Here is a 26,233-nt window from a genome sequence, read left to right as displayed (position 1 = left end):
CCCTTCCAACTCAAACCATTCTGGGATTCCATGAGACAAATAAGAACATGAATGAAAAAGCAAACAGCAGCTGTCAGTTGAAGCCCCAGAGAGCTGTCAGTTAAGCACCAGTTAGCAGTTTTTAGGCTCCTTGCTGAGTGTCTTCTGGGGCACTAATCACAGGAGAGGTCACACTCCAGCCATAGCTGAGCCTGGAGAGTGAGCAGAGATATTCAGTCCCACTGATGTGGCTCTTCCCCAAGCCTGCCTGGCTTGCAGCAGCAGCCATGGCCTGTGCTGTGCTCACAGTCACTGTTCCTCCATTCAGAATGGGGCATGCAGAAGACCCAGCAGCCACCCTCTGACCTCGGGGATGCCTCTGCTGGCTTCTGAGAGGCTGCAGTTCGGGAGCGGTCAGGAGGGAGGCTTCAGCTTCAGCACTGCCTGTTACTACTTAAGAAATTTATGAATTGGTGAGGAGAGAGGGTGGGGGGGGTGCAGTGGAGGCCTCCTTCCTGTTAATCAAAACACAGTTGGTGCATCTGAGCTGATTTGAGGTAATTGCACTTTGCTTATTTGATTTGAGCTCTGATGGTGTCTCCCTCGCAGCCGACCGGATGAACCGACTGCAGACGGCGCTTGCAAGCTCCCAGCAGTTCCAGCATATGTTTGATGAACTCAGGACCTGGCTGGATGACAAACTCTGCCAGCAAGCTCAAAGCCAACCCATTTCTGCTAAACTGGAGAGGCTGCAAAGCCAGATTCAGGAGCAAGAAGAGTTCCAGAAGAGCCTCAACCAGCACAGCGGCTCCTACGAGATGATTGTAGCTGAGGGAGAATCTTTGCTGCTTTCTGTCCAGCCTGGGGAGGAGAAGACCACTTTGCAGAACCAGTTGGTCAGCCTCAAAACACACTGGGAAGAGCTCAGCAAGCAGGCTGCCGAGAGACACTCCAAGCTCAAGGACTGCCTGCAGAAGGCTCAGAAGTACCAAAGGCACGCGGAGGACCTCCTGCCTTGGGTGGAGGACTGCAAGGCGAAGGTGTCGGAGCTGGAAGTGACTCTGGATCCAGTGCAGCTGGAGGCCACCCTTCTGAGGTCAAAGGCCATGCTGAGTGACGTGGAGAAGCGCCGCTCCTTGCTGGAGATGCTGAACAGTGCTGCTGACATCCTGATCGACGCTGCCCAGACCCACGAGGAGGACGTCCGGGATGAGAAGGCTGCCATCAACCAGAAGATGGATGCCATCACAGAAGAGCTGCAAGCCAAGACTGCCTCCATTGAAGAAATGTCCCAGAGGCTCAAGGAGTTTCAAGAGAGCTTCAAGAACATCGAGAAGAAGCTGGAAGGGGCCAAGCACCAGCTGGAGATCTACGACGCGCTGGGGCCGCAAGCCTGCAGCAGCAAGAACTTGGAGAAGCTGAGGGCGCAGCAAGAGGTGCTGCAGGCCCTGGAGCCACAAGTGGACTATCTGAAAAACTTCACTCAGGGTCTAGTAGAAGATGCCCCAGCTGGGTCTGACTGTTCCCAGCTCTTAAGCCAAGCTGAGGTGGCCCAGCAGGACTTCAAAGCTGTGAAGCAGAAAGTAAACGACTGCTGCGTGCTGATGGAAAGCAAGCTTGAAGGCATCGGGCAGTTCAACAGTCGGGTCAGGGAGATGTTCTCTCAGCTGGCAGACCTTGATGATGAGCTGGACAGCATGGGCCCCATTGGGAGAGACTCTGACAGCCTTCAGTCCCAAGCAGAGGACATCCGAGCCTTCCTGGGCAAGCTCCACGGGCTGAAGGCTGACATCGAAGCTTCCGAAAGCGACTGCAAGAAGATGCTGGAGGAGGAAGGGAGCCCTGACTTGCTGGGGCTCAAACGTGAGCTGGAGACACTGAACAAGCAGTGCAGCAAGCTGAAGGAGAGGGGCAAGAACCGTCAGGAGCAGGTGGAGACCACCCTGGCTCGTGTGGAGGACTTCTACAGCAGGCTGAAGGAGCTGACCCACATGACGACGGCAGCGGAGGAGAGCGAAGCGCTGCAGTGGGTGGTGGGGACAGAGGTGGAAACCATCAACCAGCAGCTGGCAGACTTCAAGGTAAGTCCTCGATGCTCTTAAGGCTCTGAAGTGGGATTTGGGGTTGGAAGGTCTGTGTAGTGTTGTGGTGTTTTGTGTAGGACCTCTGGTCTTCGAGCTAGCCTGGCTTTGTGGTGTGCTGCTCTGCTGTCAGCGTTTGTGGTGTGGGCAAATGTCCTTGCGCTGGAGAGGAGAAGAGCAGCTGCTGGGCTTGAGAGCCTGTGGTGAAGAGAGGCAGAAAGATTTTGTGATTGGGAGGGGAAAATCCTTTCCATCTTCTCCTTGTGATGTGTAATGTTGGTGTGCCAGGTCCTTGTGGGCTCGTAGAGGTGGCTGGTGTTTAGGCTTTGGGTTTGAGACCATCTGAACTGTGATTTGGCATCATCTGAGAGTCTAGTCCAGATCAGCTCATCCTGCAGAGCAGCCTGGCCCAGCATCCCTGCTTGGCTCACTTCATCTGGCCCATGTGTTATGTCCACTTTGGGGTCCTTGGGTACAAATAAAGCCACAGATTAACTGTGGGACAAGGACAGGGAGGTCATGGATGTTGCCTCCCTGGAAGTGTTCCAGGCCAGGCTGGATGAGGCTTTGAGCAACCTGGGCTAGTTGGATGTATCCCTGCCCATGGCAGAGGGGTTGGAGCTGGATGATGTTTAAGGTCCCTTCCAACCCAACCCATTCCATGAACCTGTGACACACAGAGGGGAATAAAACCAGGTCAAAGCTTTGCTGTGAGCTCTTCATGTTTCCAACAGGGATGTGATGGAGAACATCCAGGTTTGCATGAGATGCTGAGGGAGGGAAGAGCTGGGGTGTGTTGGGTGGGTGTTTGGTGTTGGGTCCTGCTGTTCTGCTCCATTAATTAATTTAATCCTGCTTAGAAATTCTCTTGCTGTGAGACTTCCATCCCTGATGTGCTCAGGAGTTGGTGATTGAGCTGATTGACATCTGGCTGCTCGTTTCCTGGTGTTAATGGGGGGTAGGAAGGGGGGAGGCATTTTGGCAGCCAGTTACTTTTCATCTCATGGCTAATTGATCCCAGTTCCATCACTTCATAGATCACAGGATCACAGATCAGAGGATGTTAGGGGTTGGAAGGGACCTCCAGAAATTGAGTCCAACCTCCCTGCCAGAGCAGGAGCATAGAATCCAGCACAGGTCCCACAGGAACACATCCAGATGGGGCTGGAAAGTCTCCAGAGCAGGAGACTCCACAACCTCTCTGGGCAGCCTGCTGCAGGGCTCTGTGACCCATAGAGTGAAGAAGTTCCTCCTCATGTTGAGGTGGAACCTCCTGTGCTGGAGTTTAGATCCATTGCCCCTTGTCCTACCACAGTTCTGTGCAACCTTTCACCAGGACAGGATATTTGGGGTTTGGGTTTGGATTTGGTTGCCTATCCCAAAAGAAGGAAAAAAAATGAAGGGCTTGGAGGTGTTTCTTGAGAGGCAAACTGAAATTCTGCTGCTGGAGCTGCTGGTAGCCCCGCTGTTGGGCAGTGGTTTGCAGGAGAAGTGACAGGACGAGAGGAGGTGGCCTCAAGTTGTGCCAAGGGAGGCTCAGGTTGAATATTAGGGGGAAAAGTCTCCCCAGGAAGGGTTCTCAAGCACTGGAGCAGGCTGCCCAGGGAGGTGGTGGAGTCCCCACCCCTGGAGTGATGAGTGGATGTGGTGTTGAGGGCTGTAGTTTGGTGGTGGGGAGGGGACTGTGAGCTCTCAGTGAGTGCTTGGACTTGATGATCTCAAAGGTCTCTTCCAGCCTCAACCTTCTGTTGATGGGAAGGATTCATCAGCAAACACCACACAGTCACCTGGAACAAAATGTATCCAAAAAGTAGTTTCTGGTCCTTAAAACCAGGGCTCCAGGCGTGCAGGAGGGACAGTGGTGGAGAAGGCTGGCTTGGGCCTGGGGAGAGGCAGGAAGCAAGGAGGACTTCTCCTGGCTGCACAAAGCCTTTGTTTCTCAGAGCTTAGGACAATATCCTAACTTCCTTGGGCTGCAGACGAGCTGCCCAGTGTGGCTGGGGGAACCAGGGGCAGCTCCCTGTGCTCCCTGGGGCGATGTGGGGAGGATGCAGCTGAGCGTGGAGAGGAGGCTGGGGCTGTGCAGAAGGTTCCAGTGAAGGCAGATATTATGTCTTAAGGCATTAATTTTAATGAACATCTGTGTTAATGAGATGCAAATTAGGCATGGCCCCGGGGCTCCAGGCAAGTTGCCAATGGAGCCCTGACAAAGGTGGGCACTTCTGGACTCATTGTGTCTGGACTTTAATAAAGAAGATGTATGGAAGGCTCTGAGGGGGGCTGTGAGCAGATGACTTCCAAAGCACCTTGCACTTGAAGCTTCCCACCCAGCTTTTCTTTCCCTGCTTGCAAACACCTCTCAGGCTTGCCCCCAAAGGCCACAACCTGCCTACAACAAACACTCAACTTTCAGAGGCTCGCTTCCTCGGTCCCCCTGCCACAGCCCTGTCCCAGCTCACAGAGGGACTAATCCTGACTAGGGGAGCACTGAGCCCTCTCCATGTGCTTCTCCTGGTTTCTGGGAGGCAGGAGGCTGGGAAGCAGCTGCTGGATCTTGCTTGGGGACGGGAGAAGCTTTGTTTGCAGGAGCTGTTTTGGTTCAGTGAGCAGGTGGGGAGGGCAGCACCGCGGGGCTGAGTCCCTGCCAGCTCCCATGGCCACTGGAAGCCAAGATAACAATCCAGGGTGCACCTGGCCTGCAGGGGGGCGTGGGGGAGACTAGGAGGGGACTGGTCTGAGGCACCACAGTGCTAGAGGATTGCAGGAAACCCCTCTGGAAGAGGCTTGCAGGGGTCACCTAGTTTAGCCCCTAGTTTTGTGGTGAGATCAAGTGCAGCTAGAGGCATTTCTGTGGTTTGGAGCCTGTGCTTATATGGACATCCTGATGGATCACTCCAGATCCAGCTATGCCACAGAGGGAACAGCACCAAGTTTAGCTTATGTTAAGCTGTCAGAGCAGAGGAACCTCATCTTTAACTCCTTGTCTCCAGCATCAGCTTAACCCAAGTGGCTGTCTTGCCATTGCTGCCTCTCTGAGGAGCCCCTTCTGGTCTTAAAGGTATTAAAAGTTGTTAGATCCTGGCTGTGTTGTGTAGCACACTGCCAGGCTGGGCTCTGTGGCATGAGGGACAAGGACAGCCACCAGCAAGAGCTCCTAAGCTAAGGCTGGGACATTTCTTCCCCCTCCTGTGTGTCTGCTGTCAGCTCAGGTTTCTCAAAGCTTACACTCATATTAAATTTTAATGACTGGACTCAAATGAGCTGCAGCTGAACCACTGCTGAACACAACAGCCATGGTGATTGAGTTTAGCAAGCAGCAGAAGTCCCCAGGAATGGTGGAGAGGTGGAAGGTCACAAGGAGACACAGGGGGGTTCTCCCTCGTGTGCTCTCCACCATCAGCACCCCCTGAGCCAGAAGATCCTCCCTTACCACCCTTCCTCCCAAAGCTCATAGGATCAGAGAGTGGTTTGGGTTGGAAAGGGACTTTAAAGCTCATCCAGTTCCAACCCCAAGCATGGGCAGGGACACCTCCTGCCAGACCAGGTTGCTCAAGGTCCCATCCAACCTGGCTTCAAAGGGGAAGCTCAAGCTGTATTTTGGCTGAAGCTTGTGCTGCTCAGTGGCAGATCTTCCTCTACACATTCAAGCAGCAGTTGTGAGGTTTGCTGGTTTGGAGCCACGGTGCCAGAAAGCCCCAGGGGTGGGCTGGTCCTGTCTGGCCGAAGAGCATCCATCAGCCTGGGCCACACAGAGCTGATGGAATCAAATTGTGTGGTGTTTCCTGGGGAGGCACCTGTGCTGGGGGAGCTGGGGCAGCTTCTGGCTGGGCCAGATCAAGCCTGGCTTTTGTTTATCTTTATACAGACGAGGTTGAACTCAGGTTTCAAAGCCTGGCTGGTTCTCAGCATTGGCAGTTGTGAGCTGGGGCCCTCTTTGATTCAGCAGCTTGGTTTTGGCCAAACTCTACCCTTGCCATATTTCACTTACAAAGCAGAATGTAAGGCTCAGCCCTGGGTCAAAGGCTCCAGCAGAGATGATTAGGCTTCCTGCACCACAAAGTGATGCTCAGGAGGGGAAGGATGCAGCTGCCTGCCCCAGGCATGTCGTGCCAGCGTGGGTTTGCTTTGCTGGGGACCCCTTCCTCCCCACAATGAAGATAAGAGCAGGAACAGGGCAGCCAAGCAGTCCTCAGCAGCCAGAAAGGTTTTCTGTGAGCCTGGAGAATGTGACCCAAAATGAAACCTAAAGATCAAATTCACAGCATCACAGAATGGTTGGGACTGAAGGGGCCTCTGGACCTGCTGAGGCAGGGCACCCACAGCAGGTTGTCTGGGATGACAATGTCCAGGTGGATTTGGAAGCTCTCCAAAGGAGACCTCTCTGGGCAGCCTGCTCCAGGCCTCCAGCACCCTCAAAGTAAAGAATCTTTTCGTTAGGTTTAAGTGGAACCTCCTGGGTCCCAGATTGTGCCCATTGCCCCTTCTCCTGTCCCTGGGCACCACTGGGAAGAGTCTGTCCCCATCCTCTTGCCCCCCACCCTTTCTCTCTGGCTGAGCATTGCTCAGCTCCCCTTTGGGGCTGCTCTTCTCCAGGCTCTCAGTCCCAGGGCTCTCAGCAGCTTTGCAGTCTCTGCTGGACTCCAGCAGCTCCCTGGCCTCAGCATAACCCAAGGGTTGCCAGCCCATCGAGGCTGGTGCAGATGCAGCTGGCGGGAGGGGCAGGGCAGATGCAGCTGGCCGAAGGGGCAGTGCACATGAAGCTGGCCGAAGGGGCAGATGCAGCTGGCCGAAGGGGCAGATGAAGCTGGCCGAAGGGGCAGTGCAGATGCAGCTGGCCGAAGGGGCAGATGCAGCTGGCCGGAGGGGCAGATGAAGCTGGCCGAAGGGGCAGTGCAGATGCAGCTGGCCGAAGGGGCAGATGCAGCTGGCCGGAGGGGCAGATGAAGCTGGCCGAAGGGGCAGTGCAGATGCAGCTGGCCAAAGGGGCAGTGCAGATGCAGCTGGCTGAAGGGGCAGTGCAGATGCAGCTGGCCGAAGGGGCAGGGCAGATGCAGCTGGCCGAAGGGGCAGTGTAGATGAAGCTGGCCGGAGGGGCAGTGCAGATGCAGCTGGCCGAAGGGGCAGTGCAGATGCAGCTGGCCGAAGGGGCAGGGCAGATGCAGCTGGCCAAAGGGGCAGTGCAGATGCAGCTGGCCGAAGGGGCAGATGCAGCTGGCCGAAGGGGCAGTGTAGATGAAGCTGGCCGGAGGGGCAGTGCAGATGCAGCTGGCCAAAGGGGCAGTGCAGATGCAGCTGGCCGAAGGGGCAGATGCAGCTGGCCGAAGGGGCAGTGTAGATGAAGCTGGCCGGAGGGGCAGTGCAGATGCAGCTGGCCGAAGGGGCAGTGCACATGAAGCTGGCCGAAGGGGCAGGGCAGATGAAGCTGGCCGAAGGGGCAGTGCAGATGCAGCTGGCGGAAGGGGCAGGGCAGATGCAGCTGGCCGAAGGGGCAGTGCAGATGCAGCTGGCGGAAGGGGCAGTGCAGATGCAGCTGGCCAAAGGGGCAGATGCAGCTGGCCGGAGGGGCAGATGAAGCTGGCCGAAGGGGCAGTGCAGATGCAGCTGGCCAAAGGGGCATTGCAGATGCAGCTGGCTGAAGGGGCAGTGCAGATGCAGCTGGCCGAAGGGGCAGGGCAGATGCAGCTGGCCAAAGGGGCAGATGCAGCTGGCCGAAGGGGCAGTGTAGATGAAGCTGGCCGGAGGGGCAGTGCAGATGCAGCTGGCCGAAGGGGCAGTGCACATGAAGCTGGCCGAAGGGGCAGGGCAGATGAAGCTGGCCGAAGGGGCAGTGCAGATGCAGCTGGCGGAAGGGGCAGGGCAGATGCAGCTGGCCGAAGGGGCAGTGCACATGAAGCTGGCCGAAGGGGCAGTGCAGATGAAGCTGGCCGAAAGGGCAGTGCAGATGCAGCTGGCCGAAGGGGCAGATGAAGCTGGCGGGAGGGGCAGTGCAGATGAAGCTGGCGGAAGGGGCAGTGCAGATGCAGCTGGCCGAAGGGGCAGATGCAGCTGGCCGGAGGGGCAGATGAAGCTGGCCGAAGGGGCAGTGCAGATGCAGCTGGCCGAAGGGGCAGATGCAGCTGGCCGGAGGGGCAGATGAAGCTGGCCGAAGGGGCAGTGCAGATGCAGCTGGCCGAAGGGGCAGTGCAGATGCAGCTGGCTGAAGGGGCAGTGCAGATGCAGCTGGCCGAAGGGGCAGGGCAGATGCAGCTGGCCGAAGGGGCAGTGTAGATGAAGCTGGCCGGAGGGGCAGTGCAGATGCAGCTGGCCGAAGGGGCAGTGCAGATGCAGCTGGCCGAAGGGGCAGGGCAGATGCAGCTGGCCAAAGGGGCAGTGCAGATGCAGCTGGCCGAAGGGGCAGGGCAGATGCAGCTGGCCGAAGGGGCAGTGTAGATGAAGCTGGCCGGAGGGGCAGTGCAGATGCAGCTGGCCGAAGGGGCAGTGCAGATGCAGCTGGCGGAAGGGGCAGGGCAGATGCAGCTGGCCGAAGGGGCAGTGCAGATGCAGCTGGCCGAAGGGGCAGGGCAGATGCAGCTGGCCGAAGGGGCAGGGCAGATGCAGCTGGCCGAAGGGGCAGGGCAGATGCAGCTGGCCGAAGGGGCAGTGTAGATGAAGCTGGCCGGAGGGGCAGTGCAGATGCAGCTGGCCGAAGGGGCAGTGCAGATGCAGCTGGCCGAAGGGGCAGGGCAGATGCAGCTGGCCAAAGGGGCAGTGCAGATGCAGCTGGCCGAAGGGGCAGATGCAGCTGGCCGAAGGGGCAGTGTAGATGAAGCTGGCCGGAGGGGCAGTGCAGATGCAGCTGGCCGAAGGGGCAGTGCAGATGCAGCTGGCGGAAGGGGCAGTGCAGATGCAGCTGGCCGAAGGGGCAGGGCAGATGCAGCTGGCCGAAGGGGCAGGGCAGATGCAGCTGGCCGAAGGGGCAGTGTAGATGAAGCTGGCCGGAGGGGCAGTGCAGATGCAGCTGGCCGAAGGGGCAGTGCAGATGCAGCTGGCCGAAGGGGCAGGGCAGATGCAGCTGGCCAAAGGGGCAGTGCAGATGCAGCTGGCCGAAGGGGCAGGGCAGATGCAGCTGGCCAAAGGGGCAGTGCAGATGCAGCTGGCCGAAGGGGCAGATGCAGCTGGCCGAAGGGGCAGTGTAGATGAAGCTGGCCGGAGGGGCAGTGCAGATGCAGCTGGCCGAAGGGGCAGTGCAGATGCAGCTGGCGGAAGGGGCAGTGCAGATGCAGCTGGCTGAAGGGGCAGTGCAGATGCAGCTGGCCGAAGGGGCAGGGCAGATGCAGCTGGCCGAAGGGGCAGGGCAGATGCAGCTGGCCAAAGGGGCAGTGCAGATGCAGCTGGCCGAAGGGGCAGATGCAGCTGGCCGAAGGGGCAGTGTAGATGCAGCTGGCCGGAGGGGCAGTGCAGATGCAGCTGGCCGAAGGGGCAGGGCAGATGCAGCTGGCCAAAGGGGCAGTGCAGATGCAGCTGGCCGAAGGGGCAGATGCAGCTGGCCGAAGGGGCAGTGTAGATGAAGCTGGCCGGAGGGGCAGTGCAGATGCAGCTGGCCGAAGGGGCAGTGCAGATGCAGCTGGCGGAAGGGGCAGATGAAGCTGGCCGAAGGGGCAGCCGCGCAGCGATGCCTCCTGGAGCTGCCGGCCCGCGGCAGCGGCGCAGCTGCGGTGGGGCACGGCGCAGGAATGCCTGCGAGCTGGGACCTGCTCAGCTGGCACCGCCGCGGCCGGGACCTCGCCCCCACTGTTGACTGAGCCCCACCCCTGCCCTCGCCGGGAGGAGAGGGAGGTGCAGCAGGGGGGCTGCCGCATCCCACCCTTAGGGGTGACAGCTTTGTCCCGGTCCCTGTGTTAGCGGGGGGGGAGAGTTGGACTGGATGATCTCCAGAGGTCCCTTCCACACCACCCCCACACCGTGCTGGGATTCTATGAGTCTGGGGTTTGGGTCTCAAGCCCCCCCACCTGCCATGGATTTTTAGTGTGTGTGGGGGGGGGGGGTTTGAACCTGGAGTTGACAGCTTGAAAGGTTGCACTGGGTGAGAAGGGAGCCTCAGAGGTGGTCGTGTCCTACCCCCCTGCAGGCAGCAGGGACACCTCCGGCTCGATCAGGCTGCCCGGTGGTCACCTCGGGCACCACACATTGATGCCAATGAAGGTCTAATGCTGGACCATGTAGAGGAGGGGAAGGAGGATCCCTAGAGAGCAATAAGTGAAGCTGTATCTCACTTTATTTTAGAGCAGGTCAGGTCGCCCAGGGCTCATTAAGCCCTCGTGCCTCCAGCCCCCTCTTTGTCTGCTTAAATCAGAGGGGCAAAAACAATAGGGAAGGACTCTCAGGGAGGATGATGCAGGGAGTGAGCAAAGCCCTGAACACCATTAGTCACCTCACCATTCAGATGCTGCTCAGTCTAGCCCTGCTCCAGGTCCTCCCTGCTTCACCCCAAGTGAAAAGGAGCAGTGGAGTGGTGCTGGTTGCCTCACCTCCTGGCGGGAGGATGTCTGAGTCCTGCCTCTCGTCATCCCCCCAGCTCTGCAGACAAGGAGCTGACTCAGTGGTGCTCTCAGGAATGCTGCTGTGGCTAAGATCTCATTGCCTCACCTCCCTGGGCTTCTCCCTTCCTTTTTGGGAGGGGGGGCTGCTGCTGATGCATAGAGCCTGGGGGTGTCACAGCTCCTCTGTGAGCTGCTGTCCTTGTATGGGGCACTGGTGGTAGAGAGGGATCTGGGATTAGGAGTGGGATGCCCAGTGCTGTGTCCTGGGTGTTTTGGAGGACTGAACTGGGAGTCTTCATCCCAGAAGTTCATCCTATAATCACAGGGCTGGAAGCCCTCTGCTGTGAGCACAGGCTGGGGGAGCTGGGGGTGTTCAGTCTGGAGAAGAGAAGGCTCCAGGGGGACCTCAGAGCTGCCTTGCAATACCTGAAGGGATCCTGCAGGAAGGCTGCAGAGGGACTTTCCATGAGGGTGTCTGGAGACAGCACAAGAGGGAATGGTTTGAAGCTGAGGCAGAGCAGGGTTAGGCTGGAGCTGAGGAAGTTCTGCAGTAGGAGGGTGGTGAGGCTCTGGCACAGGCTGCTCAGGGAGGTTGTGGATACCTCCTCCCTGGGGGTGTTCAGTGCCAGGCTGGATGAGGCCTTGAGCAGCTGAGTCTAGCTGAGAGGTGTCCCTGGATGTGGTGGGGAGGCTGGAGGGGATGATCTCAGCTGTCCCTTCCCACCTGAGCCATTCTATGCTACACCAAAACATTTACACCTGGTTTCTAGAGGGGAGGCATTAGCCACCACTAGCAGACACCTCTGCTGCCAGGCAGTGCCCAAACCACCCAGCCCAGACCTCCAGAGAAGCTTTTTTGCTGCCCCCACACCCAATCACAGACCCAAAGAGCCCCCAGCCTGGGGGGTGCCTCGCCAGCAGGGGCTCCAGGGAGGGAGTGGGAGAGGGGAAGTGAGTTTGTGGATGGGACACTCTGCCACTTGTTGTGCCCCAGCCTGGCTGAGGGTATTTTTAACCCTTCTGTGCCCCCAGAGGAATGTGTGAGGCTCCTGCCAGTCGTCCAGTTGGGAGCAGCTGGGTGGGACTGGGCCGGGAGCAGGGACAGGCTGCACCGTGGTTGTCTTCTCGTTGAACACTTTCCAGACCTGCCTAAAGTATCTCTGGCTTGTATTTTCAGCAGCAGCAGCACAGGCAAAAATGCCTCCTCTGACAGCTGTTAAGCTGCCTTAAAGGCACCATCTCCCCTTGGTAGGGAAGAGGATGATAAATAGGGAGGGTGATAAGCATGGGTTGTGCTGGGTGACTGGGCTGTCACCCAACCTGGCTGGGGGCAGGTGGCCCAAGTGGAGCTACAAAGCCCTGGGGGGTGTTTGGTGGGCTCCTGACCCGCTGTAATCTTGGGGGAGTTGAAAATAAAGCACAAGAGGCACTTGAGAGCAAGTGGCCCTGCTTGGAAATGTATTTTTCACCATGGGGGTGGTGAGACACTGGAGCAGGATGCCCAAGGAGGTGGTGGCAGCCTCATCCCTGGAGGTTTTTGAGGTCAGGCTGGATGGGGCTCTGAGCAACCTGACCTAGTGGGAGGTGTCCCTTGCCCACAGCAGGGGGGTGGAATTAGGTGATCCTGGAGGTGCCTTCCAACCCTGACAATTCTATTTCGTGGCAAAGGGAAGAGCAAAAGCATCCCTGGAGCTCACCCTGCCCACAGGGAGAATTGCTGGTGTGCTTGTTCATCAGTGAGCTAGGGATGGGCTTTGACCTTGGCTTGTCAGTGGAGAGGCAGCAGCAGCACTCCCCTGCTCCTGAGCAAGCTGAGAACAAGAGTGAATTAAAGAGCTGCTGAGGTCGACCAAATCCCAGCCAGGCTTTTCCCCCTCTCCTCTGTGTGCCTTTCCTTTCCTTGACTGTAAAACAATTCAGCTGTGATCAAATGGTTCCTTTCAGGAGCGGGCTTGGTCGTTGCTCCAAGGCCAGCCCCACTTGCAGATGCCTTGGTGAGCCTGGCAGGTCTCAGCAAAGGGAGGTGGCCCCAGGAGCGTCCTCTCTGGCAGGGGCTCTCCTTAGCTGCTGCTGCTGACACCTCGCAGTGTTTCCAGGAGATACTAAAAATACACAGCTTTGCAGAGGGCTGGGAGAGCTGAGGAGCTGAGGGAGGAGGAGATGGGAAGCTTTTTGTCTGCAAGGGCTGAGCAGAGGAGGCTGAGGAGCCTGTTCCCAGCGGGACACAGGCCGTGGAGCTGGGATCCGTGGTGGAGCCAGCGCAGGACTTTGCCATCACTCACAGCGTCCCTGCGAGTCACCTGGCTGCTGGGGAGGGAGAGGTGGTGGCTGCTGGCTCTGGAGCAGACAGAGGCTTCTCCAGGGAAGGGCTCAGCCTTGGCTTAGTCACCACAGCCTTTCCAGAACAATTGCCAATTCTTCTGCCAAAGGAGAGGTTGCAAATGTCTCCCATCCAGAGGATTCTCTGGGGGATGCCACACTTGCCTCACTTCCTAAAGAGCCTCCAGAGCCCTGGACTCATCACCTCAGCTCTCCTTGCTGTCCCCACTTACTCTGACACTGGGGTGAGGAGCAGCTTCTGCAGTCCTCTGTCTCCCTGGGTGAGCAGTGGGGTGGCAGCACCCAGCCCATGGGTGCTGGGTCAGTGGCAGCATGGAATGGGATGGATGGAGAGCCCAGGGGGCTTCATCCACCCTTGTGCAGCAGCAAGGCAAAGCCTGGCAGCCATGGGGCAGGGGGAGTTGCAAAAAAGCTGGGCAGCTGAAGGCAAAAAAGGGCACTTCAGCAGGTGCCACCTCCTGGGCCCAGCCAAGCTGCTGGCCGTGAGGACCATGGCATTTGGCTCTGCCCTTGGCTCCCTGTCCCAGCTCAGGTTGCTGCCAGGCTGTGGCAGGGTGCTCTGCACCCAGGTGGGGCCGTGGGGGAGCTGCAGGATGTGCAGTGGTGGAGTGCTGAGTGCCATGGTGTGGGGCTGTGCTGGGTGCTGCTGCAGCACGTGGGCTCCAGGCTTCCTTTGGGAGAATTATTTATACCAACAGCTCTCTGAGCTGCCTGGCAGGGAGAGCTCCACAGTGAGCTCCTGCACCCTTGGAAGGATGAACTGCATTACACAATGCAGTGCCTGCTGCATGCAGTCATCAAACCATTGATTCCTCTGGCTTGGAAGAGGCCTTTAAGATCATTGAGTCCAGTCACAAACACAGCACTGCCAGGTCACTGCTAACCCCTGGCCCTCAGCACCACTTCTCCTAGGCTTTGAAACCTCTCCCAGGGAGGGGGACTCCAGCACTGCCCTGGGCAGCCTGGGCCAGGCTTTGGCAACCCTTCTGGGGAAGAAATTGTTCCTCATGTCCAACCTAAACCTCCCCTGCTGCAACTTGAGGCCCTTTCCTCTTGTCTTGTTGCTTGGGAGCAGGAACCCCCACCTGGCTCTAACCTCCTTTCAGGGAGCTGTAGAGAACCAGAAGGTCTCTCCTCATCCTCCTATCCTCCAGGCTAAACACCCCCAGCATCTCTACATCCAACCCAGAGAGTGTTTCTCCCTAAGCCCTTCCCAGAGCTTTTCCAGTGGAGCTGCTAGACCCCCATGGAGCCAAGCAAGGTTCTCTCCTGCAGCCCTGCAGAGGAGAATCCCAAGTTGCTGGGCTACAGGTTACTAACCCCTGCTGGAAAAGCTCCCTGGTTCCCTGCCTCACCAACAGCCACAGCCTTTGAAGGGAGGGATTGTGTGGTGGCAGAGGCAAGGCATGAAATGGGTTTGAGGCCAGGCAGGGGGATAAGGGAGCACCCAGCCCAGCAGGGTGGGCTGGGATTAGCTCTTGCCCAGAACAAACTGGGAGCTCAGGGCTTGAGGCACCAAAACAGTAATCACAAAGGTTTGGCAAAAGGAACAAGTTTAGGAGGAGAGGAACAGCACTGAGGGGGAGATAAATCCCTCTGGCCTCCTGAGAAGCACAGCAAAGGCTTTAAAAACCATGAATCCTCTGGGAAAAATCCCAGGAAACCCCCCAAAATGGCCCCAAAAAGCTGTTTCTAAGAAAGGGGTGTGCAGGGTTTGGCTTTGTGCTGTGATCACAGTGTCTGAAGGAGGCTGAAACTCACCCAGCTCTCTTGGGCTGGAGGCTCTCAGGGTTTGTTCCCTTGGCCTTGGACATGGCCTCATGTCCCAGCACAGTGGTTCCCTCCTGCCACTACTGGACCATCATGGAGTCAGATATGGGGGACACAGTGACCCCCATGGAGTCAGGATGGGGGGACATTGAGCTACCCTGTGGAGTCCCCGTCCCTGGAGGTGTGGAAAGAGGCATAGATGTGGTGCTGAGGGGGAAGGGTTAGTGGTGACTTGGAAGTGCTGGGTTCACAGCTGGCCTTGATCACCTTAGAGGTCTTTTGCAACCCAAGCAATTCAGTGATTCTATGATGTGGTCGTCAAGACCATCAAAGCTTGTGGTGCAAAGGCAGGAACTGCCCTGAATCCACCCTTGGCCAGCCTGGGTGAGCAGGTGCTGCACTACCCAAGGTAGGAGAACACCAAGAAGGTGAAGATGAAAGCAGCTTTGAGGATGAAGAAGGCCTCTGCTTGTACCTTGGGCTCATTAGCAGTACGTCCATCAGATGAGAGCTGTCTCAGGGCTCTTTGGCTCATCACATAAGGCAGGTTCCTCACTTCCAGCTGCTGAGATACATTCAGAGAAAGCTAAAAATATCAAGGTCTCCAAATCCTGCTTCCCCATGTAAACAGTGGCAGGCAGGATGCAACCCAGTTGTAAACAGGGTGACATCACCCCCTGACGGGGAGGCCACGTGGCCCCGTGCCCCAGGGCTGGTGGCCACATGAGGACAGCCTGAAACCTGCAGGTCCAGCAGGGAGAGATGGAGGTGGTCCAGCAGGGAGAGATGGAGGTGGTCCAGCAGGGAGAGATGGAGGTGGTCCAGCAGGGAGAGATGGAGGTGGTCCAGCAGGGAGAGATGGAGATGCTCCCACATGGGTCTGGGGGAAAAAAATCTCTGGGTGGGTTCTAGCACCAGAGTTGGGAAGGTTAGAGAATGGTTGGACTCCATGACCTTAAAGGTCTTCTCCAACTGGAAGGATTCTGTGATGAGCTGAGAGGTCTTTGTCTGTAGGATGTGACCTGGTTAGAGCTGTTTGGTCTTCTCCCCATGGTGGGCTGGTGGCTGGAGCAAGGGCATCCAACTGCCTTGTCCACAGCTGTGAATCTCAACTTGGTTTGGCCAAAGCCTGCTGGCAACAAAGCAGGCAAGAGGAGGTTTGGTGACTGAACCAAAGCCAGATCAGGGGTCCTGGTGGTGCATTCTGCTCACTGCTGCCATGCTGCAGGTCCCACAAGCTGTGAAGTGATCAGCTGTGCTCTCCTGAGCTCAGAGATGAAGCTCTGAAGCTCTGTCAGCCTTTTATTTCAGTTCTGGCACTTGCTGCTGGCAGGACTCTGTGTGCCAGAGCTGCTCAGAGACAACCAAAAGGACAAAAATTGAGTCAGGGCCTTTGTGTCCTGTCCTGCCCTGTCCTTTTGTTGCACCAACACAAAGCTCAGGCAAAGCCCTGAAGTTGCAGAGCAGAGAATCCCAGAGTGGTAGGTGCTGAAAGGAGCCTCTGGAGATCCAGTCCAACCCCCCTGCCAGAGCAGGTTCACCCAGAGAAGGTCACACAGTGACACATCCAGGCAGGGTTTCAGTGTCTCCAGAGAAGGAAACTCCACCACCTCTCTGGGCAGCCTGCTCCAGGGCTCCAGCACCCTTAAAGAAGTTTCTCCTCACAGCCCCAGCACCCTTCAGCTTCTGTCCCCATCGCTGGGTTGTCACTTGGTGGCTTAAAGCCATGAGTTAGGGGCAACCTGCGAGAGTTCTGGCCGGGATGGTCAGACCACAGGCACAGCAGGTTTTTAATTGGCTTTAGTGCTGGTTGAGTATTTCCCTAATGGTTTTAGAGACCTGGGGGTGGGGTGGGGGGGAAAGATGTGTTGGGGGAAGACTTGGCTTGCTGCTGGCACGTGACCTGGTGAGGAAATGGGAAAAGAATTTCTGGCTGTGAAGCAGCAGCTCCACGTCGAGCTGCTTCTCGAGCTGCTTCGTTCCTTCTCCGCAGTGGAACAAAAAAGCCTCCGCGCCCCAGCCCGGATGCTTGGGATTCCTCCTGGAGGGGCCCTGGAGCACTAACGGTCCTGCTCCTGCTCCTCCTCCTCCTGCTCCACCAGCTTCCAGCCAAGGTGGTAGCCAGGAGCTGGGGGTGGCTTTGCTGGAGCGTTGGCACCAAACGACCTCCTCTTGTTGTTTCAGCTGCGCCGGGTTAATAACGTGGAGGGAGAGCTGTGCCGCTCCCCCTGCCAAGGAGGAAAAGCTGGGCTCTGGGATGCTCGTGGAACGTTGGCAGGCAGGGCTGGAGGAGGCTGGAGAGCCAGCCATGGCTGGCTGGCTGGCTGTCCACCCAGGAGAGCTCAGGGGGGAAATGTGGAGGAGACAGCTGTGGATGGGCAAAAGGGGCTCCCAGGGCTTGCTGGGGCTCCCCTTCAGGCAGTGTGGTTCTTGTACAGCCCTCCCCCCCAGCTCCTGCTCTTCTCCTTGGTCATACTTAATCATGGAAAGAATCAAAAAAGAGGAGTTTCCAAAGGTTCCCTGGTGTGCAACCAGCCCTGCTGAGCACTTTGAGCCATTCCATGGTCCTTTCCCCTCCATAGCCCTGAACCTTTCCCTCCCACAGACCATCCCTCCCCATCTCTCCAAAAGGAAAAATCCCCTTTGGGAATGTGGTGGAGCTGCTGCATGTGTGGTTGGTGCTGGGGAGTGGAGAAGGATCCCAAGGGCTTGGGGACAAGGACAGCAGGCTCCAGCTGCAGCCATGCCCCAACCTTGGCCAAGCCACGATGGTTTTATGGAGACAGCAGCCCAAAAAAGCCCAAACAACTCCAGCTTTTCATCTTCCCTTTGGTTCAGCCTCTCAGGGAGGGGGAGAAGGCTTTTGGTGAAGCTGTGACATGGCAAAGCGCAGCCTGAGGTCAGAGTCCCCCGGGGGCTGGCACTAGGGGGGTGCGGTGGGGTACTGCTGCTTGGCTCTATGGAAGCCACCTGCCTGCTGTATTTTTATCCCGATGCTCTAATTCATCCTGGAGGAAGCAGGCCGGGTGGCTGGTGGGGTGGGTTGTTGCCTGGAGATGTGTGGAGGCTGTTCCAAACCCTCCTGTTTTCTCTTCCCAAGTCGTTGACTTCCCTCAGCATCACTTTGCAGCCGCGATTCACCGGCTGCCTCCCCCTTGTGCCTGCTCCCCCAGCCCTTCGAGTCAATGACTGAGAGGAGAAAAAGGAGGGTGCTGGGGCTCAGGGTGCTGGGGGGCACCTTGCTGACCCAAAAGCGGGGAGGTAAAGATGAGGTTTTAGGAGCAGGAGCGGGCGAGCCGTGCTGTGGCAAGTTGTGGGCAGGTTTTTGGCAGAGCGTTTGGCAGCGCTGGCTGAGGGAAGGCAAAAATGGGACTTGGGGGGAGGAGGGGGGGAGATGGTTTTGGTGATTTAGTGAATTCGAGTCTTTGTGCAAGGGTGGGGGTGAGGGGAAGGAGGACTCGGGGACCCGTGTTGGGGGTCCATGTGCTCTCCCAGCGCAGGGCTGAGCTGGGAACCGTTGTACCGGGACCAGCCCGAGGCCAGGCGCGGACAAAGGACCGGGGGAGGATCCGGCTCGGCGGGGCCGGTGCGCGGGGAGAGCCGGAGCCGCCGCCGAGCCAGGGCGTTGCTGCTCTTTGTCGGGGGCTGCCGCCATCACATCCCCCCCCGCCTCATCCCCATCCCCGGAGGAGGGGCCAACGCCGGTGGGGCGGGGAAGGGGCCAAGCCGGCCTGCACTCAGCCGCCGTGATCCCCCCCACCCTTTCCCGGTCGGGCACCGGGGCCGGAGAAGCCGGGGTTGGGGGTCGGTGATGATGATGATGATGGAAGGCGGGTGGGGGTGTGGAAGGAGCCGCCGTGCCCAGGGAGGGGGCGGTGCGATGGGGCGGGCCGGGAGCAGCGGGTCCGCCCCCCACCCGCCCCCGCCTGCCCCCGCCCTCCGCCGGGGCCGGCAGCGCCGCGGGAGCCCGGTGCTGGCGGCGGCGAGCGGCGGGGCCGGGGCGGGCGGCGGCGGCGGCCTGCGTGGTTCGGCCCCTTTTGTTCCGCCGGCGGGAAGGAGAGAGGGCGGCGGAGGAGGAAGAAGAGGAGGAGGAAGGCAGCGGTCCCGGCCCGCCATGCATCCCACCGCGCCGGCCGGGGGCTGCCCGCGGGGGCGAAGCGGAGCCCCCCGCCCCCGGCCCGGCCGCTGAAACCTCGCACAAAAGGGAGAAAAGCGGCGAGGAACGGGAAAGAGAAGGCGGCTCCGGTGTCTTTCTGTCTGGCTGACTGTGTGTGTCCGTCCCTCCTCCGTGTCCCGCCTCACCGCGGGGACCGGCCCCCGTTGTGTGTCCCGCTCCTCCCCGCCATGGCCGGGCCAACCGGTGGCGCGGAGCCGCCGCAGCCCGTTACTGGCCACCGGGAAAGTTAGTGCGAGGAGGAGGAGGAGGAGGAGGAGGAAGAAGCAGGAGCAGCAGCAGCAACCTGCAGCCGCGGCTGCTCGCCGTTCGCCCAGCTCGGCGGATTTGGAGCCGCTCCGGCCCTTTCCCATTTTTGGATGCGTTTTATAGCCAATTATTTCTTTTCCTGGGGAGAAAGAAGAAGAAGAAGGAAAAAACGAACCAAGACCCAGCAGCCTTCCTGCCCCGCGCCTTACCCCGACCTCCCCACGCAGCAGCCGGCAGGATTTTTGCGGGGGGGCCGTTCGGTGATTCCCGGTGGCTCCGAGCGTTCACGGTGCGGTGACGGCGGGGGCGGGAGGGACACGGACGATGCCATCATGTTTTTGAGACAGGAAACCTCTGAGTTTGCCCTGAATGAAGAACTTCCTGTCTTTAAACTTGTCCCGAATATCCGCTGACAAGCTCCGTTCAAATGAAAACACGCGAGCCGCTGCCGAGAGCGTAACTGGGACCAGTTGGGACTTCCACTGGACTTGAAACTGGGCAAAAACCCTCCAAAAAAGCTACCGGAGCTGCGAGACGTTGAGCGACCAGGACGAACGTTGAGTACCGGGAAGAGCACTGAGCACCGGGACGAGCGTTGGGCACCGGGAGGAACATTGAGCGACCAGGACGAGCGTTGAGCAACCGGGACGAGTGCTGAGCACCCGGGGACGAGCGGTGCCTTTGTTATTAAAGCAGGAACAGCAGATTTGAGAAGCTCCAAACTCTTTTCCCTGCTTTTGGGGTCGCAAACGGCGATCGGGGACTATTTCAATCGGAAGCTGTTGGATTTGGATGGATTTTGTTGCCGTTTTCAGGGGGGGCACGGGGATGGGATGTGTCGTTCGGCTGCTGGGAACCATCGGTGGGGCTGCTGAGCTGGCGCGGGGCTGCCGAGCCACCCTCCCGGCCCCGTAGCGCTGCCGGTTTGGGGAAGAGAGGTTGCCACGGTGGGGTTGGGACCTGCTGGCCGTGGGATGCTTCCTGCCGGGGCGGGCGAAAGGTTGCCGGGGCGGTTCCGTCACCCCTGAGGCCGAGAGCATGGGCAAGCCACTGAGCCGGCCAGACTGTTTACGGCAGAACCGCACTTGCCTGGGGAAGGGCGAGGATGAGGATGGCTACATAGAGGATTGCTACGTGCCCCAGCGGTCCATCTACGACACGATGAGAATCAATGAGCAGATCGATCAGGGATCGAAGCTCAACCAGCTCTCCAAGAGCACCCTGGGCAAAGGGGATGGCAGCACCCTGTCCAGCAACGGCACCCTGGGAGCCTCCAACGTCTTCGAATCCAGGGCTCCGGAGAGCAAGAAGCTGGACGAGAGAGTCATCTTCGACGCGCTGAAGCTCAGCAGCGACGTCTCCAAGCCCGCGCCGGCTCCGCCGAGGAGGAGGCCGAACCCCGAGAAGAAGGAGAACGTCAACCGGAGGTCCTGGAAGTCCTTCATGCCCCCCAACTTCACCGAGTTTGCAGAGAGGATGGGGGCTTCCCTGAGCGAGGTGTCGGAAGCAGGGGCCTCCAACCCTTCCCTGCGGGAGAAGCGGGACTCAAGCGAGCGCCCAGGCCAGCCCGACCACGGGGAGCCCATGTCTGAGTCTCTCACCTTGGAGCACGTCTCCAAGTCGTCTGGCACGGCAGAGGCTCTTACGGCCTCTGATGGCTACGGTGGTTCCCGGGACGAGCGCCAGGCCCTGCTGAACGCCGGTGATGGTCGCGTCAGGGACCTGGCCAGGGCTCGCTGGCTTCCCAGTGCCACCTGGCCGCGAGCCAGGAAGAATTTCATCAAGGGAAGCTTCAGTGATGGGCACCAGGAGACCCTGGAGGCCTCGGAGTCGGACTGTACGGTGGAGAACGTCAACCTCTCTCCGTGCCTTAGCGAAGAGCTGCTGGATGTGGGACTGGATATCCTCATCACCTCCAATCTCAGGGAGAAGACAGAGTCTGAGCTGAGATTTGAGGAGGACGAGCGCTGGGTGATGATGGAGGAGTGGGAGGAGGCGACGCTGTCAGAGAGAGGAAAGGCTGTTCTGGTGGCAGAGGAGAAGAAGAGCTGTTGCTTGGCAGATATTTCTGAAGAAAGGGAACAATTTGCTGCTCCAGCAGACTGCTCTGCCCCTGACCCAGGGATCTCTGGGTCCTGCCTTTCCCCAGGGGGTGCTGGCAGCCCCCTCACCGCGTGCTGTACTGAGGATGTGGCAGTGCAGTGCGGGGCCGAGGACTTTGCTCCGGCTTTGGAGCGCTCAGCCAGCCCTGCGGGCCCGGAGTTGTCCGACACAGACTCGGTGCAGATGTTCCTGGAGCTGGAAGAGCAGTGCCTGAACGAGGACGAGGGCAATGGGGCTGTCCCTGGTCATGCTGAGGTTCAGGTGTCCCCGATGGACTCGGAGGGGCTGGACCCAGACTCAGCCAAGCTGGCCGGGGTGGTCGTTGAAGTGTGTCAGCTCACAGCCCCTCTGGACATCAGCGCTTCCGACTCCGCTGTCGTGTCGGATCTGGAGGACTTTGATGTCACCTGCAGCTCGCAGGTGCTGAGCGCCCTGGAGCCAGTGACAGAGCCCTTCTCAGAAAGGGACACCTCAGCCATCACCCCAACAGATTCAGAGGGAGGGACCTCACCCAGCCCCATGGCCACGGTGGGGCTGGGTTCTTTCCAGCCGTGCTCTTCAGCACCGGTGGAGGAGGATGCACCTGACCCACTGGTGGGCCCAGAGCTCATGGACACTTGCTTGGTGGCAGTGCTGGGGGCTGGTGGGATGCCATCTCCTGAGATGGGTTCGTGTCTGGCTACTGACTTGGAGGGAGCTGCTTACCCCAGCCCTCCAGTGGGGTGGGGTGAGGATAGCCAAGACTTGCTGGGCTCTGATGGGGAAGTATCACAGCTTCCCGAGGAGACCTGTCCTGGCCAAGTGTCCCCCGCTGGCCTGTTCCCCTGCCAGCCCCCAGGTCCCAGCACAGTGGCAGAGGGGCTGGGGTCTCCCTCGCAGCACGCGGCTGGCCTTGAGGGGATGGATCTGTTTGGGACCCATCACCTTCTGCCTGGAAGGACTGAGCTCGCCAGCTGGGCTGTCCCAGAACTGGTTTCTGAGGATGAAGCCACAGATTTAAGATCAGGGAGTGGTGGAGCTGAGGGCCAGACTCACCTGGCAGGAAGTGGGGATGCTTCTTGTGGTTCTCTGCCGTCTTTCTGTGCCGGCTCTGCATCAGAGCTGGGCTCCGAGATTCCAACGACGTCTCCAGCGCCTGCTGAGGACCTCCCGTGGGAAACATTTTCCCTGGGCCAGGGCCTGGCTCTGGCAGGGGCTGCCCATTCTGAGGGGTCCCCCGTGGAGCTGGTTGTCACCCATGGGGAGACACCAGCAGCCATCCTGCAGCCAGGAGACCTGGACTTGCTGTTCGTCTGTGGCTGGGAGGAGCGGCCGGTGGCGCGGTGCCGGAGGGTGGCGCGGGGTGAGGAGGTGCCACGTGCCACCAGCCTGGCTGCCCTAGGAGAGCTTCCCAGCGTGTCGCCCCTTGTGGTGCAGCCTGTTTCTGATGCCATCCCATGGGATGCTGGGAGGCTTTCTGTCCCGGCTAACCCCCCAGCACCAGGGGATGTAGCCATCCTAGAGCCTCACCTTCAGGAGATACCGCTGGCTGCTGGAGATCTTACCCTGGATGCTGAGGAACCGTGTATTGAGCACCCACCTCTAGATGCCACCACCAGTGCCATTTCCTTGGTGGTGGAAGAGCTTCTGGATGCCCCACCACCCTTTGCTGATGTGCCTGTTGCCACTGTGCCACCGCAAGCGTCCGACCCGCTCGGCTTTGGTATCAGGGATCTCAGTGGCGACCCTGCGCCGCTGGCAGCGGAGGGGTTGGCAGCGGCCTTGGGGGATACAGATGACTTTGCCAACATCGTTGTGCCACCCCTCCCAGAGCACCTATCCACTCAAGTGCCCGCTTTGGAGGATGTGACAGAGACGGCAGCTTGGGATGGCACCTTCATGCTGCCAGGCACGGAGAGTCCCCTCTCAACGTTCCCACCCCCCTTGGAGGAACCTACTGGCCCAGAGCTGCTGGGCACATCCTCCACCATGGCACCCACCGCACAAACCCTCCCTGGGGCCATGCTGGGGGACACCCTCATTCCCCCCAGCTGCGAGGGTGCCCGGGAGGGAGCTGTGCCTGCGGGCACAGAGGGACCCCCTGGCGCCGCTCTCCTCGCAGAAGGGCCTCCTGCTCCACCAGATGGATTCGTTCCAGATAAAGAGGTATTTGTCGCTCCGGCGCTTGCAGACGGGGGTTGGGGTGCACCAATCGCTTGAGTTTGTGCTCCTGGGGTGGGTGGGAGGTGGGAGCCCTCGTGGCTGGGAGCTGCAGGGTTCAGGCTTCAACATAGAATTGGAGTTGTTTGGTTTGGAAAAGCCCTCTCAGGCCATGGAGTCCAACTGTCAGCTAACGCCGCTGTGGCCATCAAACCACGTCCCAGAGTGCCGTGTGGCCACAGGTTTCTTGAACACCTGCAGGGATGGGCACTCCACCTCCTCCCTGGGCAGCCTGTTCCAATCCCTGACCACTCCTGCAGTGAAGAAATTCCTAATAGCCAACCTAAGCCTCCCCTGGTGCAACTTGAGGCTATTTCCTCTTGCTCTGGGAGTTGAAATGAGGGAGATGAGACCAACCCCTACCTCTCTCCTTTCAGGGAGTTGTGGTGTCAGAAGGTGTTCCCTCAGTCCTTCTCCAGGCTGAACTCTTCCAGTTCCCTCAGCTGCTCCTCCCCAGCCCTGTTCTCCAGACCCTTCCCCAGCTTTGTTGCTCTTCTCTGGACTCACTCCAGCCCCTCAATGTCCTTCGTGGAGTGAGGGGCCCAGAACTGAAGCCGGGATTCTAGGTGTGGCCTCACCAGGGCTCAGTACAACTTTAACTTGGCAGGCAAAAAGCTTTAGGAGGGGAAGGGGGGCGGGGGGGAGGGTGGAATTGTGTTTGCTTAAGTAGGGGAGGCAAAAGACTATCGCTGCTTGATGACCTAAGCTATTGTCTTAAATTTTTTTGCCTTATTGGTCGCTCAGGCATAAATCACAGGCTTCAGAAAAACCTTCTCACAGGAGGATCCTGGAGGGGTGGTTCCCAGCTCTGAAGCGAAAGGGAGTTTGGGGAAAGAGAATCCTGCGAAACGAATTAAAGTGCAAATAACTCCTGCCTTGTGCAGTCAGAGCTTTCGGGAGCGTTTTTAAGTGAGGAGGAAGGTGTTGAAGGCTCTGAACTCACGTGGGAAGGGGCTTGGATTCTCTCTGGCGTTGGGGGAGTTGCTTTTTCCGTGCCGTGCCTCGAGGCTTTCGCCTGGAGGGACCTCGGTGGTGGAGTTCCCACAGCCCGGCGCTGATTTCCTGCCATCTGGATTGGGAGAAATATCACTAAGGAGACATCAGAAGTTAGTCAGAGCCCCAAATCCCACTTCAGCAGCAATTACTCATCCTTTGGGCTGTGCCACCCCTTTGGGGGGCTTGGAGAACTGCTTGCACATGGGGGGAAAGGGGAGCCCATGTGAGCAGGGGTTGGGGCACCCAGAGTGCTCTGCACTGGGGCAAAAGAGCTGTGGGGTTCTGGCCATTTGGGTCCAGCAAAGGGCTTCAAAGAGGGGACTGAAACTACTCTGTGATGAGGAAGGGCTGAGAATTGAGACTTTTTAGTCTGGAAAAGAGAAGACTGGGGGGAGGTCTCATCAATGCACCCGCTTGAAGGGCAGGGGGATGGCATCAGTTGTTTTTCAGTGGTGCCCAGTGACAGGACAAGGGGCAGCAGGCACAAACTTGAAGATGAGAATTTCCATCTAAACATGAGGAGGAATTTCTTTAATCTGAGGGTGGCTGAACCCTGGAATAGGCTGCCCAGAGCGGTGGTGGAGTCTCCATCTCTGCAGACACTCAAACCCCCCTGGGACTCATTCCTGTGTGACCTTGTCTAGGTGAACCTGTCTTGGCAGGGGCATTGGTTTTGATGATCTTCAGGGGTCCCTTCCAACCCCTACTATTGTGTGATGCTGTGAAATTCTCTGCTCTCAGCGTGTCCTTGCTGCTGGGACCCTTATTTTACCTGCAGCATCTCTGGTTGTCAACCCCTTAAGTCCCCTTGCTGAAGCCCTTGGCAGCTCCAGGTCTGCAGCAGGGCGATGCTGAGCTCTGGATTTGGGAGCGGTGGGGTTAAGGAGCGCAGCCACCCGGGAGATGAGGGAAGCAGAAAGCAAGCAGAAAGCGAGGAGGTGCTTTGGGAAGCATTTCTGGGATCGAGGAGGAGGAGGAGGAGGTGTGGTGAAGCAGATGTCCTTCTGCTTGCTAAGATGTCTGTCCAGCCGCTTCGCCCGGGCAGCACACCTCGCTCTTGCACTTTCAAGGGTGTACCTTCAAATATTTGTTTCAAAGCTGAGTCACACATTCATGAATTAAATCTCTGGACTCTTTTATGAGCAGAGGAAAACAAGCAGGGTGGACGTGCCCACTCCTCAGGCCATTCGTGTGATTAATGAGCCTCACGCAGCAGCGTCCTGCTCCCGGGCTGCAACCCTTCCTGGGCTTGCAGGTACCCGAGGGCTGGTCACCAGGTTTGCAGTCTGGTCACCAGGTTTGTGGTGTGCTGGCTGAGCTTTCCATGAGGTTTTCTCCCTGGCCAGCTCCTTCAAACCCCTGGAGTTGGTTTTTGCAGCATGCAGAAGGCTCAGACCCAACCCCACGTGCCAGACTTAGCAATTCTTGCACTGGAGCAATCCTAGGTTGCAGGTACCTATGGTGTGATGAATAAGATTGTAGTCTGGTCACCCGGTCTGTAGTGTGCTGGCTGAGCTTTCCATGAGGTTTTCTCACTGCTCAGCTCCTTCAAATCTGTGGAGTTGGATTTTGCAATGTGCAGAGAGCTCAGAGCCAGCCTCACGTGCCAGACCTAACAGCTCTTGGGCTGGAATGGTTCATAGGTTGCAGGTAGCCATGGTCTGGTGACCAGGTTTGCACTCTGGTGATCCAGTTTGTAGTCTGCTGGCTGAGGCTTTCTCCTTGCTCAGCTCCTTCAAATCACTGGAGTTGGTTTTTGCAGTGTGCAGAGATCTCAGACTCACTGGAGTTGGTTTTTGCAGTGTGCAGAGATCTCAGACCCA

The 26,233-nt window shown here is 58.5% G+C and overlaps 1 protein-coding gene across 20 annotated transcripts in view; it reads left to right on the top strand.

Moving 5' to 3' along the window:
• The window catches only part of MACF1 (microtubule actin crosslinking factor 1), a 186,907-nt gene that overhangs the window by 114,552 nt on the left and 46,122 nt on the right, over positions 1–26,233 (top strand). For all 20 annotated transcript variants that reach the window (XM_068159206.1, XM_068159207.1, XM_068159210.1 and 17 more), the window contains one exon: positions 589–2,060. In XM_068159206.1, coding sequence (XP_068015307.1) covers positions 589–2,060 — 1,472 coding nt within the window. The remainder of the gene's footprint in view (positions 1–588; positions 2,061–26,233) is intronic.

Source organism: Melanerpes formicivorus, unplaced genomic scaffold, assembly GCF_026170545.1.
Source record: "Melanerpes formicivorus ecotype bairdi unplaced genomic scaffold, bMelFor1.0.p_v2 SCAF_45, whole genome shotgun sequence".
NCBI lineage: Eukaryota > Metazoa > Chordata > Aves > Piciformes > Picidae > Melanerpes > Melanerpes formicivorus.
The sequence above is the reverse complement of the archived record's forward strand: the minus strand, read 5'-3'. Positions and strand labels throughout refer to the sequence as shown.